At 35.0% G+C, this 17,508-nt stretch overlaps 2 protein-coding genes across 2 annotated transcripts; both read left to right on the top strand.

Moving 5' to 3' along the window:
- The first annotated feature begins 1,060 nt into the window (after nucleotides 1-1,060).
- On the top strand, nucleotides 1,061-9,470 carry LOC111906594 (uncharacterized). The gene is made up of 15 exons (XM_023902349.3): nucleotides 1,061-1,436; nucleotides 2,940-3,101; nucleotides 3,195-3,260; nucleotides 3,344-3,487; nucleotides 3,740-3,853; nucleotides 4,093-4,194; nucleotides 4,315-4,500; nucleotides 4,772-4,861; nucleotides 4,964-5,098; nucleotides 5,680-5,802; nucleotides 6,283-6,368; nucleotides 6,995-7,607; nucleotides 7,759-7,836; nucleotides 7,918-8,944; nucleotides 9,104-9,470. Exons 1-14 carry the CDS (start codon nucleotides 1,173-1,175, stop codon nucleotides 8,938-8,940), a joined length of 3,186 nt encoding a protein of 1,061 aa, XP_023758117.1. The 5' UTR covers nucleotides 1,061-1,172; the 3' UTR covers nucleotides 8,941-8,944; nucleotides 9,104-9,470.
- Nucleotides 9,471-12,351: 2,881 nt separating this feature from the next.
- LOC111906595 (uncharacterized) lies at nucleotides 12,352-17,301 on the top strand. The gene is made up of 3 exons (XM_023902350.3): nucleotides 12,352-12,522; nucleotides 13,802-13,893; nucleotides 15,871-17,301. The coding sequence occupies exons 1-3, from the start codon at nucleotides 12,447-12,449 to the stop codon at nucleotides 16,780-16,782; spliced, it is 1,080 nt and encodes a 359-aa protein (XP_023758118.1). The 5' UTR covers nucleotides 12,352-12,446; the 3' UTR covers nucleotides 16,783-17,301.
- Nucleotides 17,302-17,508: the final 207 nt, after the last annotated feature.

The raw sequence follows: 17,508 nt of genomic DNA, 5'->3' as shown, positions 1-17,508 counted from the left end.
GGCATCAGGCCCCGTCTGACATTGAGCCCCGCTCGGTATACAGATCTGTCTCTCTTAGGCCCCGCCCACTAAACACATGTAATCATATAACATGCTAACACATAAAGAAACATACTCTACTGTATCCTTGTCCTAAGAAACGTACTCTGCTAATAATGAGATATGGAACTTCGTCCGTACTCAACTAGTTCCAGCCAAGGCTTCAACAGTGCAAGGTGAGTCTCCTCACTGTGTGAATGGGTCTAAGGCCATAATGTCAGCCCATGTAGTCTATGAGTAGGAAGACTCGAGGGTTAGCCCTAGGCATTGTATGCTAGTATGTTATTCCAGACCAAGGTCCGATGTCGGGCGGGTGCCCGAGGAATGTTTGGATGTTAGATTATACTTGTTGTCTATGTGATACTTGTATGTGCCTGGTAAGGAGGAAAGTGTGGGCGAGGTTCCATATCTCATCACTAGCTGAGTACGGACGATGTTCCGTATCTCATTATTAGCAGAGTATGTTTCTTAGGATAGGGATATAGTAGAGTATGTTTCTTTATGTGTTAGCATGTTATATGATTGTATGTGTTTAGCGGGCGGGGCCCGGAGACAAGAGGGGCCTAAGAGAGACATACCTGTATACCAAGCGAGGCTCGATGCCAGGCATGGCCTGATGTCGGGCGGGGCCCGATGTCGGAGTATTAGATTAATGGTTTGACAATTATGGTTTTAGTATTAAATTAAAAACGAAATTTTTGGTCATGATTTTTGGGATGTTACACAGTTAAAACAAGTTAGTTGCTTTCTTATGTACAAAAAATAAGAAGTTGCCAACATGCGAACACGGATAAGAGGTAGTTACCCTCCCAAGTCATTTTCCCTTTGAGTTACCGGTTAAAATAGGTATTAGCCGGTAATATTTATGTAATTTAAACAGTTAAAACAAGTTAGTTGCTTTATTATGTACAAAAAAAAAAAAAAAAAAATAAAAAATAAATTACCAATATATGAACACATAAAAGATATAGTTACCCTCTCCTAAAATCATTTTCCCTTTAAAGCAACTGTCCGTCCTAGAATTTTCTTTTTTCCTTCGGCAAAACGTTCCCACAAACAGTCACTATTCCAACTTCAACTTCCAAGTTCATAAACGCAATCGGTTTGTCCTTGTAGCATACGATCTAAGCACGATGAGATTTTTCAGCAGGAGCACTTCCAATGACTCGTCTCAACAATCACCGTCGACGCCGTCCTCTTCAACTCCTCTTTTTTCACCATCCACTTCCGTCGCTTCTGGCCCTGCCAGGCCCATTCGTCTCGTCTATTGCGACGAGAGAGGAAAGTTTCAGATGGATCCCGAAGCTGTTTCTCTTCTTCAGCTTGTTAAAGAACCCATCGGCGTGGTTTCAGTCTGTGGTCGTGCTCGCCAAGGCAAGAGTTATATCTTAAATCAGGTACTTTTCGATCTCTTTCAAGGGGAGACCTTGGGTTTTGGGTTTTGTAGAAATACTTCATGCCTGATTCCTTTCTTTATGGTCGTAAATTTGAAATTAGGGTTTTAATGTAACCATTACTTACGAAACTGGTTAATTCAGTATAAATGTAGTAATAAGTAGCTGATTGGCACCAGTTTTAGTTGTTACCAAGTAATGAGTAATTGAACCATGATTTGTGCATACTTAAGGACTATAGAATCATTATTGGGAAATTTGTTACGTTAATTGCTATGCGGTTGATTATAGCTTATGTAGATTAGTTGAATTGGCCCAGTACGACAAATTTGGAGTGCCATCTATTTCATTCATAACAGTTCACTATCCCTGCTTCCTGAGCAAGTTTGATTTTTTTAATCAAAATTAATGATGCATAGCTAGTTAGCTACTGGGTTTGTGGTGTTTGAACTATTTTTTGCTTATTCTAGAGTTAGGGTTTTGGATGGTGTGGCTATGAAGTATGAAGAGCTGGTTGCATAGGGATAAGTTAATAGTAGAAGGTATAGTTCATTAAGAATGCTCTCCATACTTATAACACTTCAGATTTAGTATGAAGTATAGCTCTAGATGTTTGATGTAAGTTGTAATAAAGAACTGCAAAAGCTGTTGGTTGTTATGTAAATATGTAACACACTCTATCCTATTGATAGATGTTGCATACAAAATCCTATTCATCTAAATTTGATAAGAATTATGGATAAAAACTATGAGTTCATGTGGGTTCTAATAAGTTTTAGGTCAAGAAGTGAAGAAATTATACACTCAATCAAGACAGAATAAATAAGAATTAAGGGTAAAATCTATAGAATGTTTGATTCATCAGGGATTGTTTACCAATATGATGGCGATTAGCATATGCCATTTTGTTAATTCTCTAACATCGTTCACATCATGAATTCAATTGATATTGCTAAGTTTTGATGAATATGGATACAAGTTCAACTACAGGAGTAGTCAAATCATTTAAAAAAAAACCGAATTAAAAAGTGAAGCCTTCTGTATGTAACTTATATATATATATATATATATATATATATATATATATATATATATATATATATATATATATATATATATATATATATATATATATATATATATATATATATATATATATATATATATATATGAGGTTCCCAATATAAGTGAAGTTCATCAGTTCAAAACTGGGAAAGTAAACTCCATTTTGAGAGACCATGTCTAATTTTGCAGAAGCTATTAGCATTTGGTGTTACATAATAGTTAGAAACATGACATAATTTATAGTATATTGGCATTGTATTTTTTTATTTATGAAAAAGATTGACCTTTTCATACGTTGATTTGTTGATCTGGATTTTGGGTACACGTTACATCTATTAATGCCTTGCCCCTTTTATAACATGTTAGTTTCCACTTCCATGATAAGTGGCAAAGTTTATGAAGTTTATTCATACATAATACACTGCATTTTAATATTTGTAGCTTCTTGGAAGGAGTAGTGGATTTAAGGTGGCATCAACTCATCGCCCTTGCACAAAAGGGCTTTGGCTGTGGAGTACTCCTTTAAAAAGAACTGCCCTTGATGGAACTGAGTATAATCTTCTATTGATTGATAGTGAAGGAATTGATGCCTATGATCAAACGGTTGGCTTGACTTCTTATAAAATATTTTAGAGCCTTTATGTTAAATTGTTTGATGATATTCTTATTTCCTTTTCTACACATTCCATTTTACAGGGAACATACAGCACACAGATCTTCTCTCTTGCTGTACTCTTATCAAGCATGTTCATATACAACCAGGTTGGTTTTTTTTGTTAATCGCATTGATTCGTTCTATGCATGGTTGTTATTTCATCTCATTGTTCATGTCTTTCTTTTGTCAGATGGGAGGTATAGATGAGGCTGCACTTGATCGTCTCTCTCTTGTAACCGAAATGACAAAGCATATTCGTGTCAGAGCCTCGGGGGGAAAAACCACAGCTTCTGAACTTGGACAATTCTCCCCAATCTTTGTGTGGCTTCTAAGGGTACATTCATACTGATTCATACCACTTCGTTTTTTTCGACTGCGTTTGTTACACATGACATCTGGACAAGCTTTCTAGGGTTATTTTTCGATCATTAGGAGGGCATTTTCGTCTTTTGTACAAATGAGAGATCTCTCCCCCACCTTTTTGGGTGGGACAAAAAGTTTTAATTTTATCCTATGTGGCAAACGGGGCCATACTGGTCTTCTTTTATTATGTACTTTTTTCTTATCACCATGTTCCGAATTGCAGGATTTCTATTTGGATTTGGTTGAGGATAATAGGAAAATAACTCCTCGTGACTACCTAGAGCTTGCTTTGAGGCCAGTAGAAGGTGGTGGAAGAGATGTTTCAGCCAAAAATGAGGTCTTTCCTTTTGCTTGATATCTATTGTTCAAAACAAAAATTAATATCTTTGAAATTATGTTATTGAAGTATACTATAAATTTAAGCACCAAAAACCACTGATAAGCAAACTAATAGTCTACTACTACACCACTTGGTTCATGTAGTGGATGGTTTAAACTTTAAATTTATAGGTATGGTTAAACTTTTCACATATTCTTTATTAATTTCCTGAACAATTGATGACCTATAATTTATAGATTCGAGAATCCATCCGAGCTCTCTTTCCAGATAGGGATTGTTTCACTCTTGTGAGACCTTTGAGCAATGAGAATGAGCTTCAGCGGCTTGACCAAATATCCGTAAGCAATCTTTTTCATAAGCATGAAAAGTATCAATATTCAATATACTTATTATATATCATGCATCTTAGGAAGATTGTCTTTAACATTAGTTATCCCAAATCTTACTCACACGTGCAGATGGAGAAATTGAGGCCAGAGTTCAAAGCAGGACTGGATGAGTTAACAAGGTTTGTATTTGAGAGAACTAGGCCCAAGCAGCTGGGGTCCACGGTTATGAATGGACCTATTTTTGCTGGCATCACTCAGTCTTTTCTAGATGCTCTCAATAATGGTGCAGTTCCTACAATCACTTCCTCATGGCAGGTTAGTTCTTTAAGGCTGTATTTTTTGCTTTATGTTGTAGAAGTATCAAGTATCAGGTTGATGTTGTATAGTTAATCCAATTTTAAGGAAAAAGATACAACATAAGATAGTATTGGATATTGAAATGATAGCTTTATCAAATCAAAATAATGGGAAAGTTTCCGTTTTCCTGACCCTCTCTATTAAGTCGTTTATTTCTGCATCTAGTCAATAAGAAACATCCATATCTATATTGGATAATTTCAACTTGTCAACTATTCATTTATTTCAGAGTGTTGAAGAAACAGAATGCCAAAAGGCATTGGAATATGCTACTGAAGTTTACAAGTCTTCTTTCGATCGTACACGACCCCCTGAGGAAGTATGTTTTCTTTTTTTTTTTTTGAAATCTTCATAGTTTTTGTTTTTCCCATTTTACCCTTTGGTCAGCTGATATGATTATTCACTTTTCAAATGCTTGTAGGCTGCATTACGAGAAACACATGAAGAGGCTGTTCAGAAGGCTGTGGCTGCTTTTAATTCCACTGCAGTAGGGGCTGGCTCTGCTAGGCAAAGATGTGAAAAGCGTCTTCGTGTATTTTTCACAAAGGAATTCGAGGTAGCTTTTCTGGAAAAACCATTAGGGATAAATACAAGAAACATACTTTCATTTATTTGTGCATATTTAGTATCCTACTTTTATTTCTTTCTATTACAACATTGTACTTTCAGATTTTGTTCTTGTAAAGGCATTGTTCGTTGAAAAATCTACCCAACTATCTACTTTCAATCTTTTCTTTCTTACGACATCATACTTTAAAAAGCCTATTTAATTATAGCAATGAAAATTGATTTGTATTTGGATGACATTGCTGTGATTGGGGAGGCTCTTCAATCCACAGTATTTAATAAGAAAAAATTAAAGCAGGAAGATATAATTATAGAAGCAAATCAATTAAATTACGTTGCTATTTCTTCCATGTTACCCAAACCTCTATTAGATCTCATGTCCAGAAGTTGGAGTGAGTTCATCATCACAAGTGGATTATTCATGGTTGTCTTTATAACAAGACTCCCCCATAACACAAATGCAACACTTTATGTTTTGATAGTCCCAAAAAATGCAATGCTTAATTTCCTTTTGGAAAGAGTCCTTTCTTTACCTATTTGCTTAATACATGTTATAAACTATTGATGTAGGATTATAAAAGGGAGGCCTTTATGAAGGCTTACATGCAATGCTCAAATGCCATACAAAAAATGGAGAAAGAACTACGAGCAGCTTGTCAAGCTCCAGCTGCAAAGTTTGATAATATTCTGAAGGTAAATTTATGTTACTGACTCAGAAACTACAGTTGGGTTGTTGGGAGGGAAACTCTGACTTTTTTTCCGTGATAAATGATGTCTAGAAGTTTTATAGAAAAAAATGTAATGCTTGAGAAAATGGAAGGAAAAAATAATGAAGGCAAATCTGTAAAAAGTTAGGACCTAATGGAGAAAGATTCTTTTCTCTAGATTTCTCTATCAGGTCATTGTTTCTGCATTAAGTTGCAACCAACATCTCTTAAATTTTCATTAACCACTGAAAGATAACTAATGAATACTTAAAATTTAAATGACTTTTTACATTTATAATTCCATCATTTTCATGACTCCATGGTACTAAAATTTATAGTATGCTAATTGCCAAAACCATCTCTTCTTTAACTTTTTTGGGTTCATATTGTTGTAAGTTTTTTTTTTAGATCTTATTAATGTATTGATCCTAAAGGTACAAAATTGTTTTGTTTTTGTGATATATAGGTTCTTGATCAGCTGTTAAGCAGCTATGAAGCAACTGCTTATGGTCCAGAAAAGTGGCAGAAACTAGCTTCTTTTTTACGGCAAAGGTTTTGCTTTTATATTTTTTATCAAATGCGATAAATAGCGATGTACTTTCATTGATTTGTTTTTTTGTAGCATACTACTTTCATTTCTTCCTATTACAACATTTACTTTGTAAAATCTACCCAGTTATAGCAATCTCACCCAAATATAAAGCAATTTTCACTGTTATACTTTGGTAGATTTGTCAATGTATAATGTCTTAATAAGAAAAAATTGAAAGTACAACACTACAATTTAGTAATTTTTTAAAGTACAATGCCTTATTAAGAAAAAGAGTAAATTTCAAAATTGGTCCTTAAGCGTTTTGATTATGCTAAACCCTTTTCAGTTTTGGTCCTTATTTGAAGGTTTCATTCATTTTGGGTGTCTCGTATTACATGGTTCTAGGGATCAAAATCGATATGAAACCTTTAATTAAGGACCAAATTTAACAAAAAAAGATTCAGATTTGGACTAAACATAGTGAAAATTAGAAAGCATAGGAACCATCTTTGTAAGTTACTCTAAGAAAAAAATTGGAAGTACAATTCTGTAATAGAAAAAAAAGATGAAAGTATAACTTTAAGCTCACTTTCTTTGCTAGTGTTTCTCTAGATTTTAACATTTTTCTTTTTCTTTGACTTTTAAGCTTGGAAGGTCCAGTTCTCGACTTTGTGAAGAAACAGATAGACCACATCACCTCAGAAAAAAGCTCCCTCCACTTAAAATGTCGCTCAATTGAAGACAAAATGGGATTACTCACAAAACAACTAGAAGCAAGTGAGAAATACAAATCCGATTACATAAAACGCTATGAAGATGCCATTAAAGACAAAAACAAGCTTGCAGAAGAGTACATGACTCGAATATCCGATCTCAAAAACAACTCGAGCTCATTAGAAGAAAAATACTCCAACTTATCAAGAACACTGGAATCAGCCAAAAGAGAATCCATGGAATGGAAAAGAAAATATGACGTAGCATTATCTAAGCAGAAAGCCGGGGAAGAACAAGCTTCATCTGAAGTAGCGAATTTGAAGGCGAGGAGTAGCGCGGCTGAAACAAGACTGGCGGCTGCCCGGGAACAAACGGTGGCGGCTCAAGAGGAGGCGGCGGAGTGGAAACGGAAGTATGACGTGGCGGTAAGGGAGGCAAAGAGCGCGCTCGAGAAGGCGGCGGCGGTTCAAGATCGCGCGAGTAAACAAACACAGAACCGCGAGGATGCTCTACGGGCGGAATTTGCATGCACGTTAGCTGACAAGGTGACACATCCCTCTCTCTCTATCTCTCTAATGGTTTATCATCATGAGGAGGGCATTTATGTCTTTTGCACAGACAAAACACTTGTTTTATATTTTGGAGGGGATATAGAATTGAAACCTGATTTTTATTCAACTACAAATGAAATTGTAGGAAGCGGAAATAAAAAGTAAGGCAGCAAAGATTGATCAAGCGGAGCAGCGTGTAACTACTTTGAGGTTGGAGTTGAAGGTGAGATTCTTCTAAATAGCTAACCATAATGGAAATCGTTTTTCATGCATTATATTTAATATCTTGTACTCTAATTCTCAGGCTGCAGAGTCGAAAATAAAAAGCTACGATTCAGAAATATCCGCTTTAAAATCCGACATCAAGGAATTAAGCAAACAGTTAGAAACCGCAAACGCAACAGCTCAATCATACGAAAGAGAGTCGAGAATTCTAGAACAAGAACGAATCCATTTACAACAAAAATACAGATCCGAATTCGACCGATTCGAAGAAGTCCAAGAAAGATGCAGAACCGCAGAAAAAGAAACAAAAAGAGCAACCGAGTTAGCCGACATCGCCCGGGCAGAAGCCATGGCTGCCCAAAAAGACAAAAACGAAATCCAACGCTTAGCCACGGACCGGCTGACCCAACTCACAAAACTCCAACAACACATCGAAACCCTTTCCCGCCAAAAAACCGACTTATCACACGAACTAAACCAATTCCAATCCGCTGAAATGGACGCGATATCCAAAGTCTCGATTCTAGAAGCAAGAGTTGAAGAAAGGGAAAAAGAGATAGAAAATTTATTGAATACCAACAACGAACAACGCGCGAATACGGTTCAAGTCCTTGAAAGTTTATTGGAAACCGAACGGGCAGCTCGGGCAGAAGCTACAAACCGGGCAGAAGCGCTTTCGGTTCAACTACAAGCCACACAAGGGAAGCTCGATTTGTTACAACAACAAATGACAACGATTCGGCTTAATGAATCTGCTTTGGATAACAAACTTAGAACCGCTTCACAAAAAAGGTTTCGGGTTGAAGAAGGAGAACATGAAATGGGGACGGATTCGGTTCAGGAGATTGGTAGGGGGAATAAGAGGTCGAGGAGTACGAATAGTCCGTTGAAATTTGGTTTGAGTGAAGATGGTGGTTCGGTTTTTAAAGGGTACGATGGTAATTATAGTCAAGAAACGGAAGATTACTCGAAATTTACTGTTGTAAAGTTGAAGCAAGAGCTCACGAAGCATAATTTTGGTGCGGAGTTGCTTCAGTTGAAGAATCCTAATAAAAAAGAGCTTGTGGCTCTTTATGAAAGATGTGTTCTTGGGAAAGAATGAAACGGTTAGTTTACCTACCAAATTGTTACTTTTTACCCATAATGACAATGTGCTTTGTATTTGTGCTTACATTTCTATACTGATATAGGCAATGTATAATATTTGTATAGAAATGTAAGTATGTTGCTCTTATGGGTAAGTGAATTGAATAATTTTTGTGCAGGGTTGTTTCAATGAAAGAAAATCCCAACTGGTGGCTGTCTCGTTCTACAGAAATCATAAAACCGTAAATTTATTGACTTTGAGTGTAATTTATTTGATGTATGTTTTAGTATAGTTAAAATTGGCGGGTTTTTTTTTTTTTTTTTGATCACAGGTGTGTTATAGATAAGGTTAATTTATCTTTATATATTCTGGTTTTTGGTGGGGGTGGTAGAGGGTTTTTCTGTGTTGGTTTTTGGTTTGGTGGAGGTGAAGACTGATTTAGAATGACTGCTGTGTAGGATTGACCAATAGTAAGTAATGTTTTCAAGACTTTTTAGACGTTTTTATTTTTTTGTTAATTTAGTTTAATGTAATTTTGATTTGAAGGTGTGTTGAAAGATGATCTGAGTTGTTATAGACATTATTGTAGTTGACAAATGGATAAGAATTAAGAAAATGTTTCCACCCGTCCTTCGGATTAAACCTTAAGTTTTGTTTTTGGCTGAAAAAACCTTACTTAATGACCACTTTTCTGATTTTTTTGTATTTATCAGGTTTGTAGGTAAATAGTCACTCACATTCTTATGTGGATTGCCAATTGGATGTTGCATAGTTCACAACGGTAAGAAAGAAATAACTCACGAAGACAAAAGTAGTAATCACCACACAAAGTACATTATCAAAAACATTAAAAATTTGAAAGTACATTACCAAAAAGAATTAACACTCTCAAAGTACATTACCAAAAAGAATTAACATCCTCTAAAGTACATTACTAAAACAATTAACATCTTCAAAGTACATTACCAAAAACATTAAGATTTTGAAAGTACATCACCAAAAGCAAATAGCGTCCACAAAGTACATTACCAAATACATCAATTGAAACTGCAAGTTAGGCAAAGGCAACAAACCTTTTTTTTTTTTTTGACAAAAATTGTAATCCTAGAATGGCCTTGACAAAATAGCTAACAACACTAATAAAACCTTAAGATACAAACCACCGCTCAACTTTTGCTCTTAAAGTTTCTTAGTTTGGTCTTAAAACTTATTCTTTTGTTCTTCACACTACCCTTCTCATTTTTTTGTTTCAACTTTAATTTAAGTTCATTCATTTCAAACTTCTTCTCATGATTTTCTTCCTCCAAAACCTTTATCTCATAGTACATTTCAAGAAATAGATCCTTGTAGCTTTGTATTGTAAGTTCTTCATCAACCCATTCAAAAAATTTAGAGCCTTTTCATTTACCCTGTAAAATAACAAAAATTCGAATCTTTAAATAGATTCTACCACTAACCTTGATGAAACATTTCATTATTTTTGCATTCAATGACTAACCTTGAAATTTGGACATCCGTAAAATTTTCTCCCATGATTTTTTGGAGTCCATAATGTAAATAGAGGTGCCCCAACCTCACAATCGCACAAGGTTGCATCATAGCTACGATTTCTCCTTGTGATGGTTGACATGGAAGAAAAAGCCATGGAAAGGTATAATAAGAAGAGAAAAACATAATATGTGAAACTAGGGTTTCTAAAAGAGGGGTTCATGTTTTTATCAAATAGGGATAACGGGTTATGGTCCAAGTCATTAAATGAGGATAGGTCAACCAGTTCTAAGTGGCTATTTATCTACAAACCTGATAATTTCGAAAATCGAAAAAGTGGTTATTAAGTCAGGTTTTTTTCGGGCAAAAAAAAAAACTTAAGGTTTAATCCGAAAAAAAGGTCAAAATGTTAGGTATTGTTTAAAATTATATATATATATATATATATATATATATATATATATATATATATATATATATTATAGAACGGCTAACACACATTCACTATGCTACTCATAAACCTACACCTTTTGTGTTTCGTCTCTAGCGAGAAACCCTCAATCTTTGGGTGAAGGACACCTTTACGTTAACTTTTTGATACCACTATGCTATAAGCTTTTTTGGTATATATGTTTAGTATGATTGGATGCCACGATCGAGTAAAATATAAATGGTAATATAAACACCTTCGTATTTCAACTAATATATGGACGGTAAAATCTGGTGTTGGAAAGTCGGAAGGAGAAGTGTTATAAGCTTTGAATGGAAGCATCAGTTAACGGCGACAGTAACTATAATTGTCCTAAGGTAGCGTAATTTCTTGTTGCATAAGTAGCGGCCTGCATGAATGGTGTAACGACTTCCCTTCTGTCTCCCGACATTGACCCGATGAAATTGAATTCTTCGTGAAGCTTCCTCAGTTTGGGGGATTAATTGATTGGATACCCAAGAACAATAATCTTTCTTGGAAACAACTTCTACGACGATAGACATGGGTCATTTTTCTTTGGCATCTGTGCCCCTGCCCTATGTGTAAATAGTTATCAATGATTAAATTTAAATATAGACACAAATTGCAACCGTTTGTACTATATCTAATTAGAACAAAATTATTTTAGAATAGAATCCAAACTCATCAATCTTCTAGGAATTTTTTTATTTGTACATTTACAAACAACGATTACTAACTTATTAAAACTAATGAGACAAAAATTGTAATTGTGTCCAACCCAAAAAAGTTGAAGGTAATTTCTAAGCTTCATTGATGTCTATACATGTATTGATGTATAAACTAATGCATATTGATATATTGTTAAAGACAACCATCTTTTACCCTACCAATATATAGTTAGAAAATTCATCATTTTTTCATTATCTTTTTTAGCATAAAAATATAGACTTCAAAATAAATATCAAAGTTATGTATAAAAAATAGTGTGTAATAATGATATGTTTAGCCAATAAGCTCAAATAAGTTAATTTTAGATACATTTGTTATTTTAAATTTTAAAAAAATCATTATATTTTTGATAATAATTACAAAAATCACAATATTTTAGAAATTCGTATAATTATTATATTTTGGATAACCATCGGTCTATCATAAAAATCATTATATTTAAATTTTAACACTATCATCGAATACTGCCATATGATAAACTTATACATTATGTTATGTTATAAAAAACTACATGTCAACGTACCATCTTGATTAACCGTTTAAATGGTTAAAAATATAACAAAATGATAATCAAAATATCCAATTTATAAAAAATGTCTCAAAATTAAAACCAAAATTTTATAAAAACTGAGTTTTATATATCAAATATGATTCTAATATTTTGGCTTAAAAAAACAACCTACTATAAATCTTCTTTATAAAAATAAATATTTAATTCAAAAAATAATCAAATGATCTAATAGATAGTTAGTAGAAAATCTGTCCATTAATGCCTGAAAAGGGGTTGTGAGTTTTGACAAGAGAAGTCATTCCTCGTCGTATATCCTTCCGGCCACCGTAAAATCTCACTGAAATGGACTTGCATGTATTGGCCGACGCTGCCGATGGTCTTTCCGCCATGGAAACTGTGTCTGAAACTGTGCCTGAAGGTGAGTTCTGCGCTTCTTGTAGAATAATTTGAATTTGTACATTTTTTGAGTATCCGTAAAGTATCTTTCTATCGAGAAGGTATTGTTCATTAATGCCTTCAAACGATTCAAACCCCTACCCCTGATACAGTAGCAATGGGCGCTGACAAGCTGTTCAGTGACTAGAAACACCGTTAGGGTTGTTTAGCTGATGTTGAATCTTTGTCTATTTGTATTTTCTGATACGTCTATTCTAAAATCAAGAAGAATTAGATTCATTTCACACACTCACATTCGCAATTTGAGTTTGTTACGACTTCCGATTTACATTTATGGGGTCGTTTTTTTTTTTTTTTTTTCTGACTGAGTTCTTCCAAGTTGATTGAAGTCGGTTAAAGTTAGTAAATACATTTATGTCAATCAATCAGTTTTCTTATAGAAATATTTTCTCCAAATCTGACCCTAAGGAATAAGAAAACCAGCATCACAATTCATAATCAGTTTTTGTCAAGCACTAACAAAGGAATAGGATTATTTTTTACCATATGTAACTAGAAAATAAGAATCTGAATAAGCTTTATCAAAAACACAAAACTGATTATTGCAACTTCTATCTCACTGTCCCTTTTTGTGGTTTATGTGATCCAATCATTGAAGATCTAAAACATAGATATCCATCTAATGTTCTAGGGCTACATGCAAGAAATATCAACATACTTTAACTTATTTGTATTCTATAGCATCTTAACTATATTTCTTTCTATTACAACATTGTACCTTCAATTTATTTTTTCTTATCAATGCATTGTACTTTGAAAATTTTACCCAATAACTGCATAATTTGCGTTGTACTTTCAAGTTATTATTATTTTTTCTTATTAAGCCATTATACATTGAAAAATCTACTAATTTAGGATGACATTGCTATAAATGGTGGATACTATAAAATAATAGGAATAAATGAAATTGGGATGCTATAACAAACAAATCAATGAAAGTACACTGCTAGTTCTTGCATTTAAGTGTTTAACCCTTTGTTCTATTTGCTCCCATGAATTTATTTTTGTTTGTATTTTGTAATACTTTGAATTTTAATAAATGTGACTGAAAAGTTATTTTGCACTACCTTTCTCATCTCTACGCCATGTATGCATGCAATAATAACAGGTTGCAAAAATCCTTTCTTTGTGCAAATAACATTTTCTGAATCCTTTTCATCAGAATTATAATTCAAGCTGCCCTATTTATGGATCGAATTATAATGTGTAGTTTGACTGTAATTTCCTTAATTGTTTACCAGTTGGTTCTCCTGAAGAAGATTATGAAATTGCTGATGGTGACTCATTGGAATTAAGGACTTCACTCATTTCAGAGGTTGAGAAAACCAACTCGGTAAGCTCCTTATTTTGTCTATTGTGCATAGCCAATGTTTATCATTTAACTTTAAGCTTTCTTTATGGTTCATAGTTAATTATTACCTGTTTTTAGATTATTTTTTCGTAAGACAAAATTGCAAAAATGGTCCCTGTGGTATGCATTTTTTCCGAGGTTTAGTCCAAACCTTGATATTTTTGTGTTTCGTGGTCCTTTTGAGCTAGTTTCATTGCATTTTTGGTCCTTCCGAATATTGAAAACCCTTGGGGTATTTATTTTCCATTTTTCTTTCATTTTTTTAAATTTAATATTTATCTAATTATTTTAATAATTAAAAAATAGGAGGGACCAACCACCTCTCTCTCTCTCTCTAACCCAAAGACTCCATAGCACCAAGAACACATACATACACACTCCAAGAACACATACATACACATTGCAAATTTTTTTATGGTTCTTAAAAACACACAAACACATACACAAAAGAAACACACTCGTAAATGAGACAATTTCTGCAACTAAACAAACAAAATAATCGAAACCGAATCTGGAACACTAAAAAAAGACCTAGAAAGTGAATATGAGAGAGTGTGTGTGTTTGCATTTCAAAGAACAGAGGTACGGATAAAACAAGAAACAAAGAGGCAAACGCTTTGGATGTATTTATCCCCAAACGATACAGATGAAAACAAAACCCCACACAATCAGAAACAAAAACCCAAATTGTAAGTAATGACTGGTATCTAGATTTCTTGAAAATTCTATTCAATTTCATTTGGGTATCTCTGTATACAACTCATTAACCAATGTATACAACTCATTAACCAATGGATTAGGTAAAGAAAGAAATCACACGACCTATTTTACATGAATGTATACATTTCCTGAAAAAAATGCTCATTACATCTGGGTGTTGTCATCTAAAGCCTTGCGAAACACATAATTTTTGAGTTCTTGGAAGCATTAGAAAAAAACACAATTTTGAGGGAGAGAGGGAATTCGTGAGGACACTGGTCCCGGCTTAGTGCCATATCCACTATAGAAGACACAATTTTTGAGTTCTTGGAAGCATTAGAAGAAAACACAAAGCAGCCCGAGTCAATGGCAAGGCAAAAGAAAATCGAAGAAAAAATGGTGCTGAAACACCGTTCTCACGACACGAGGAACTAATCCTCACGGGGTGGGATCAGTCTGGCAGAAAAATTCTTCTTTTGTTAAAGCTTATCAACCTTCGTTACCTTTTCCTTCTCGAGCTAGAGTGCATCCATTGGAACAAGAATATAAAAAGTTTATGAATCAAGTCAAGGGTATTCCAATCAATACCCCATTTATTGAATCCTGAGCTAAAGTTCTCGAATATGCAAAATTCCTTCAAGATTTACTTGACACTCGCCAACAATTAGAGAAGACATCTAAGGTAGTTCTTAGTGAACAAAATTTAATGCTGATTATGGAAGGAATACCAAAGAAAATGGGAGATCCGAGACGCCTTACACTACTTTGTGAGTTTGGAAATAAAATTGGTATTCCAAAATATTATCCATACAATCCTAAAAAAATAAGTGTATCAAATATCATCTCAATCAGAGTAAATCATAGAATGCGGAAACATTTGGTGTGTGCTCTGCAATCAGAGTAAATCTAGGGTTCTTACATATTCCGATTTGGGGGCAATTTCACATGAGTTTGGTGCTTAATTATGCCTTGTTAGAACGATTTGTGTTGATTGTTCATGCAATTTGTGTTGAATAATACTAGACTAGACTGATTAAGACCCCTTCTTGACTGATTTCGAACTACACCCTTAAATGATTTCAAACCTGCGTAACCTTTTGATTGATCTCGGCCTAGACAAAAGTCAAACAGGGAATCGATTAGAGCAACTGGACGTACGCCCAACGTAATTTTCGTGCGTAGCTCCAAATTTTTGTTTTAAAATTTGTTAATGTTGTGATTATTTTGTTGGTTTTTATGTTTGATGCTTATTTTTTGCAGATTATGGCTCGAAGAAATCAAAGAAGAAACCACCCAAATGACATAACCGACCATCGTTTCTTGCAATTCCCACGAAGTCTTAACAATGAAACTCGTGGCAAATATTTGAACACCTTAAGTTTACTGCTCACGAAAGAGATTGACATCGCACCTTCATTCGACTGGGGATTGGCATCCCGGACTGGACTAGACGAACGGATCCAGAATTTTTTGCAATACACCTACTTGGACGCGAGTGGTGTGTCATTGTTTGTATGCCGAGGTTGGGAAAGACTGTTCAAGATTGAGGAACCTGTTTATCGGGAATTTTTGTTGGAGTTCTATTCTACAGTTTCCTATGACCATAGGAAGACACCCGATGACAGGACGACTTTTTCCTTTCGACTTGGTGGTATGAGTAGGGAATGCAGCGCAATTGAGCTTGCCGTTAGAGTGGGAATATATACTAAGGATGAGACGAGGAGTGTCCACTTCCCGACATTCCTTGCTAATTGTGTTACGAAACAGCCGGATGATTATAACGAAAATACTTTTTGGGCTGAGATTACTGGGGGAGTTTACATACCATCCTCTGCTCGGGGAAAGATGATTCAGTCCACCACTTACAGATTATTGCATCGTTTGATTTCTATGTCTCTCACACATCATAAAAATAGTGAGAGAGTGCCTTCTACAGATTTGTTTTTCCTGTGGACCCTTATTACACCTGGGAGGCACCTGAACCTCCTAATTGCTTTAGCTGCTTACATGGGGAGGAGGGCTAGGGGGCTTCGCGGGGATAGCCCAATTTGTGGTGGGCACTTCATCACGCGTTTAGCTCGATCATATCAGTTGTTGATGAGGGAGATCACGAGATCTATGGTGTTCTATGATATGAGGCCGATGAGTTTACAGTTGATGGAGTCGATGTGAGTACTTCAGCGTGGTGAGGATGGTATTATCCGGATACGACCAGATGATGTGGCTGCTGAGGAGGGTGTAGTTGAGTCAGCACCTGAGAGACGGGGGAGGCGTAGACCTGCTCCTCAAGGAGCGCAACAGGGACCTGAGCCAAAGATAGATATACGTTACCTTGTTCAGCGCATGGACGAGAGCCTTCAGCGCATGTACGAGCGCTTTGATATAATGGAGCGTAGACAGCAGTGGTATATGGATGCGATGACTGCATTCTTTGCCCATCACGGTTTTCATTATCCGACCCCTTTTCCTCCAACATACCAACAATGACATAATGGAGCAGGCACATTAGGAACACAACATGACGACGGGGATGATGAGTGACCTAGTTATCATTTTTATGTTATTTTATTTTTGGTTTATTAGACTTAGTTTTATTTTTATTTTGGTATGTATTTAGTTTAAATTAGGACGTTTTATTTATTTTTGGTTTATGTAATTTTGTTTTCATGTTGATGCTCTTTGATTGTTTTATATCTTTGCAGAATTTTCGCCCTTAGAAAGCTGACAATAAGTTCAGCCGCTAGGACCGACTATTGTTTTATCACGAGAGAAAAAGTCGTGTGAGAGTTTGAAGTTTACAGTTAAGACCCACGACTTCTAATAAGTGTGGGATGTGCGTCGATATTGTGAGAGTTTATTATTTAGAAGAGTGGCGATTCTACCATACATTGATTCCTA

Source organism: Lactuca sativa, chromosome 7, assembly GCF_002870075.4.
Source record: "Lactuca sativa cultivar Salinas chromosome 7, Lsat_Salinas_v11, whole genome shotgun sequence".
Taxonomy (NCBI): Eukaryota; Viridiplantae; Streptophyta; class Magnoliopsida; order Asterales; family Asteraceae; genus Lactuca; species Lactuca sativa.
The sequence above is the reverse complement of the archived record's forward strand: the minus strand, read 5'-3'. Positions and strand labels throughout refer to the sequence as shown.

Excerpts from the sequence above, each read along its gene's own strand:
- LOC111906594 (XM_023902349.3), top strand. The coding sequence starts at position 1,173 with ATGAGATTTTTCAGCAGGAGCACTTCCAATGACTCGTCTCAACAATCA. Across the intron at positions 1,437-2,939 it reads AGAGTTATATCTTAAATCAG|CTTCTTGGAAGGAGTAGTGG; the intron begins GTACTTTTCGAT and ends TAATATTTGTAG. Across the intron at positions 3,102-3,194 it reads TTGATGCCTATGATCAAACG|GGAACATACAGCACACAGAT; the intron begins GTTGGCTTGACT and ends TCCATTTTACAG.
- LOC111906595 (XM_023902350.3), top strand. The coding sequence starts at position 12,447 with ATGGACTTGCATGTATTGGCCGACGCTGCCGATGGTCTTTCCGCCATG. Across the intron at positions 12,523-13,801 it reads GTCTGAAACTGTGCCTGAAG|TTGGTTCTCCTGAAGAAGAT; the intron begins GTGAGTTCTGCG and ends ATTGTTTACCAG. Across the intron at positions 13,894-15,870 it reads AGGTTGAGAAAACCAACTCG|ATTATGGCTCGAAGAAATCA; the intron begins GTAAGCTCCTTA and ends TATTTTTTGCAG.